The sequence below is a fragment of the Nymphalis io genome, chromosome 30 (assembly GCF_905147045.1).
Source record: "Nymphalis io chromosome 30, ilAglIoxx1.1, whole genome shotgun sequence".
In the NCBI taxonomy this organism is placed as follows: domain Eukaryota; kingdom Metazoa; phylum Arthropoda; class Insecta; order Lepidoptera; family Nymphalidae; genus Nymphalis; species Nymphalis io.
Genome location: NC_065917.1, coordinates 7,192,316 through 7,195,480, shown reverse-complemented (window position 1 = coordinate 7,195,480; position 3,165 = coordinate 7,192,316). Strand labels below are relative to the sequence as shown.

Below are 3,165 nucleotides of genomic sequence, written 5' to 3'. Positions count from 1 at the left end.
CAGACATGTTCATGCACACAAATGTCTGTCCTGGGTGGGAATCGAAACCACAACCTTCGGCGTGAAAAGGCAAGTATCTACCAACCGCGCCAAACGTCTAGTCAAAATTAACTCTTTTAATCTAATCGTTCGGTAAGACCGACTCACTGTTTATGATCTCCTAGTACATTAACACTGTAATCCTATCTGAAACTAATTGACTCTTTTAATCTAATCGTTCGGTGACACCGACACACTGTTTATGATCTCCTGGTACATTAACACTGTAATCCTAACTGAAACTAATTGACTCTTTTAATCTAATCGTTCGGTGAGACCGACTCACTGTTTATGATCTGGTACATTAACACTGTAATCCTAACTGGAACTAATTGACTCTTTTAATTTAATCGTTCGGTGAGACCGACTCACTGTTTATGATCTCCTGGTACATTAACACTGTAATCATAACTGGAACTAATTGACTCTTTTAATCTAATCGTTCGGTGAGACCGTCTCACTGTTTATGATCTCCTGGTACATTAACACTGTAATCCTAACTGAAACTAATTGACTCTTTTAATCTAATCGTTCGGTGAGACCGACTCACTGTTTATGATCTCCTGGTACATTAACACTGTAATCCTAACTGGAACTAATTGACTCTTGTAATATAATCGTTCGGTGAGACCGACTCACTGTTTATGATCTCCTGGTACATTAACACTGTAATCCTAACTGGAACTAATTGACTCTTTTAATTTAATCGTCCGGTGAGACCGACTCACTGTTTATGATCTCCTGGTACATTAACACTAATCATAACTGGAACTAATTGACTCTTTTAATCTAATCGTTCGGTGAGACCGTCTCACTGTTTATGATCTCCTGGTACATTAACACTGTAATCCTAACTGAAACTAATTGGCTCTTTTAATCTAATCGTTCGGTGAGACCGACTCACTGTTTATGATCTCCTGGTACATTAACACTGTAATCCTAACTGGAACTAATTGACTCTTTTAATGTAATCGTTCGGTGAGACCGACTCACTGTTTATGATCTCTTGGTACATTAACACTGTAATCATAACTGGAACTAATTGACTCTTTTAATCTATTCGTTCGGTGAGACCGTCTCACTGTTTATGATCTCCTGGTACATTAACACTGTAATCCTAACTGAAACTAATTGACTCTTTTAATCTAATCAATCGGTGAGACCGACTCACTGTTTATGATCTCCTGGTACATTAACACTGTAATCCTAACTGAAACTAATTGACTCTTTTAATCTAATCGTTCGGTGAGACCGACTCACTGTTTATGATCTCCTGGTACATTAACACTGTAATCCTAACTGAATCTTATTGACTCTTTTAATCTAATCGTTCGGTGAGACCGACTCACTGTTTATGATCTCCTGGTACATTAACACTGTAATCCTAACTGAAACTAATTGACTCTTTTAATCTAATCGTTCGGTGAGACCGACGCACTGTTTATGATCTCCTGGTACATTAACACTGTAATCCTAACTGAAACTAATTGACTCTTTTAATCTAATCGTTCGGTGAGACCGTCTCACTGTTTATGTTCTCCTGGTACATTAACAACGTAATCCTAATTCTAAATATTTGAAACCAATAATAATAATATCCTGGGACATTTTTCACACACGGCCATCTGATCCCAAATTAAGCTTGTACAAAACTCGTGCTATGGAAACCAGACAACTGATATACTACTGTTATAAATCAAACAATTATTAAAATAAAAAAAGATTTATTTGGCCTTCGGCCTCAAGTACATACACAATTTATGACTTTAAACAAACATAAAATAATTAGTAATATAATTAAATCGGTAATTATTCCGGCAGAGCTTCCGCACACTTCAAAAGTTAACGTAATGAGCTCTTATCGCCAACATCTCGTCTTATATAGGCAGGTGTGGTGTTGCTGAATTAAAATATTAGTCTTCCTCCAACACGGCCTCTCCTGACGGGGCTGCGTCCCTGAAGCCCTCAGATGAACTTGTGGATGGACCGGTAACACCCACAACATCCGATAACTGCTCAGCATTGTCATCATTGGTTTCTGAGGAAATAAACACACAAAAATCCATCATTAGTCACGTCTGTTCTATTACTCAACAAGGCATATATTTGTATATTTGTCAACTACACAAGTCAGTTTGAATAGACTACATAGGTTTTACACAGGTCTGGTCCCACGCAACCGAATACCTCGCACAAACTCGTGTGTACGAACAGGTTTTATATCAGTCTATAGTAGGTCACCCCAGATACCTATACATCATGGATTTACACAGGTCTGTTGTCAGCTGCGCAACCGACTCACCCCAGAAACCATTGTGGTCAACCCAATACCGCGCGCACAGGTTTTACATGGGTCTTTTCCACTAGCACGTCTCACATTTACATGCTACAATAAATAAATAAAGTCAAGACAAATAACAACTCATGCACAACAAGTAAATACCTTCAAAAAATGCAGCACAAGTTTCAGGTGTCCATTCACCCTTCCATAAAACCATATATGTTGCAGCTACCCGAGTAGTTTTGCCATAGGCACCAGCCAACAATTGGACTTCGTATCTATCATTAGGGAGCGCCTTCGTTACTTTATAAGGGCCTCTCATACCAATATCAAGTTTCCCGGTGCTTTGAGAATTCTTGATCACGTAAACCAAGTCATTTACTTGATACATTTTAGGAGGTTTTCTATTTTTATTAACATAAGCATCTTGTTTGTTTCTATTATCGCGAATAAGCTCTTCAGCTCGTTGCCTTTTTAATTCGCGAGTCGCGTCGCGATTTGGATTTGAACCTTCGTAGGTTATGTCTTTAATCAAGCTATTTATTAACAGAGTAGTCGAATCGCTGCCAATGAGAAGATTAAGTGCCGGGTATTGGGTTGTCTTATGTTTAGTGATATTTAATACTAGTTGTAATTTCCACAATACTTTTGACCAATCATTTTTATTATAATTTACTTCAACCCTTATCATATTAAGTACTGTGCGGCAGTAACGTTCAACTTGGCCGTTTTCTTGGTGCATTTCGGGAGTAATAAAATGCACTTCGACACCGTAACCAGATATCCAGTTAATAAATTCGTAATTATCAAACATACGACTTCTATAGCACACTAGCTTTTTAAAA

At 37.9% G+C, this 3,165-nt stretch overlaps 1 protein-coding gene across 1 annotated transcript; it reads right to left on the bottom strand.

The window, feature by feature from the left end:
- Positions 1 to 1,908: 1,908 nt before the first annotated feature.
- On the bottom strand, positions 1,909 to 2,850 carry LOC126780150 (uncharacterized). The gene is made up of 2 exons (XM_050504422.1): positions 2,483 to 2,850; positions 1,909 to 2,077 (listed from the first exon to the last, which is right to left on the bottom strand). Exons 1-2 carry the CDS (start codon positions 2,709 to 2,711, stop codon positions 1,953 to 1,955), a joined length of 354 nt encoding a protein of 117 aa, XP_050360379.1. The 5' UTR covers positions 2,712 to 2,850; the 3' UTR covers positions 1,909 to 1,952.
- Between the last annotated feature and the right edge of the window lie 315 nt (positions 2,851 to 3,165).

Coding starts and splice junctions, on each gene's coding strand:
- LOC126780150 (XM_050504422.1), bottom strand. CDS start 2,711: ATGTATCAAGTAAATGACTTGGTTTACGTGATCAAGAATTCTCAAAGC. Junction 2,078..2,482: donor TTGTGCTGCATTTTTTGAAG/GTATTTACTTGT, acceptor TTATTTCCTCAG/AAACCAATGATGACAATGCT.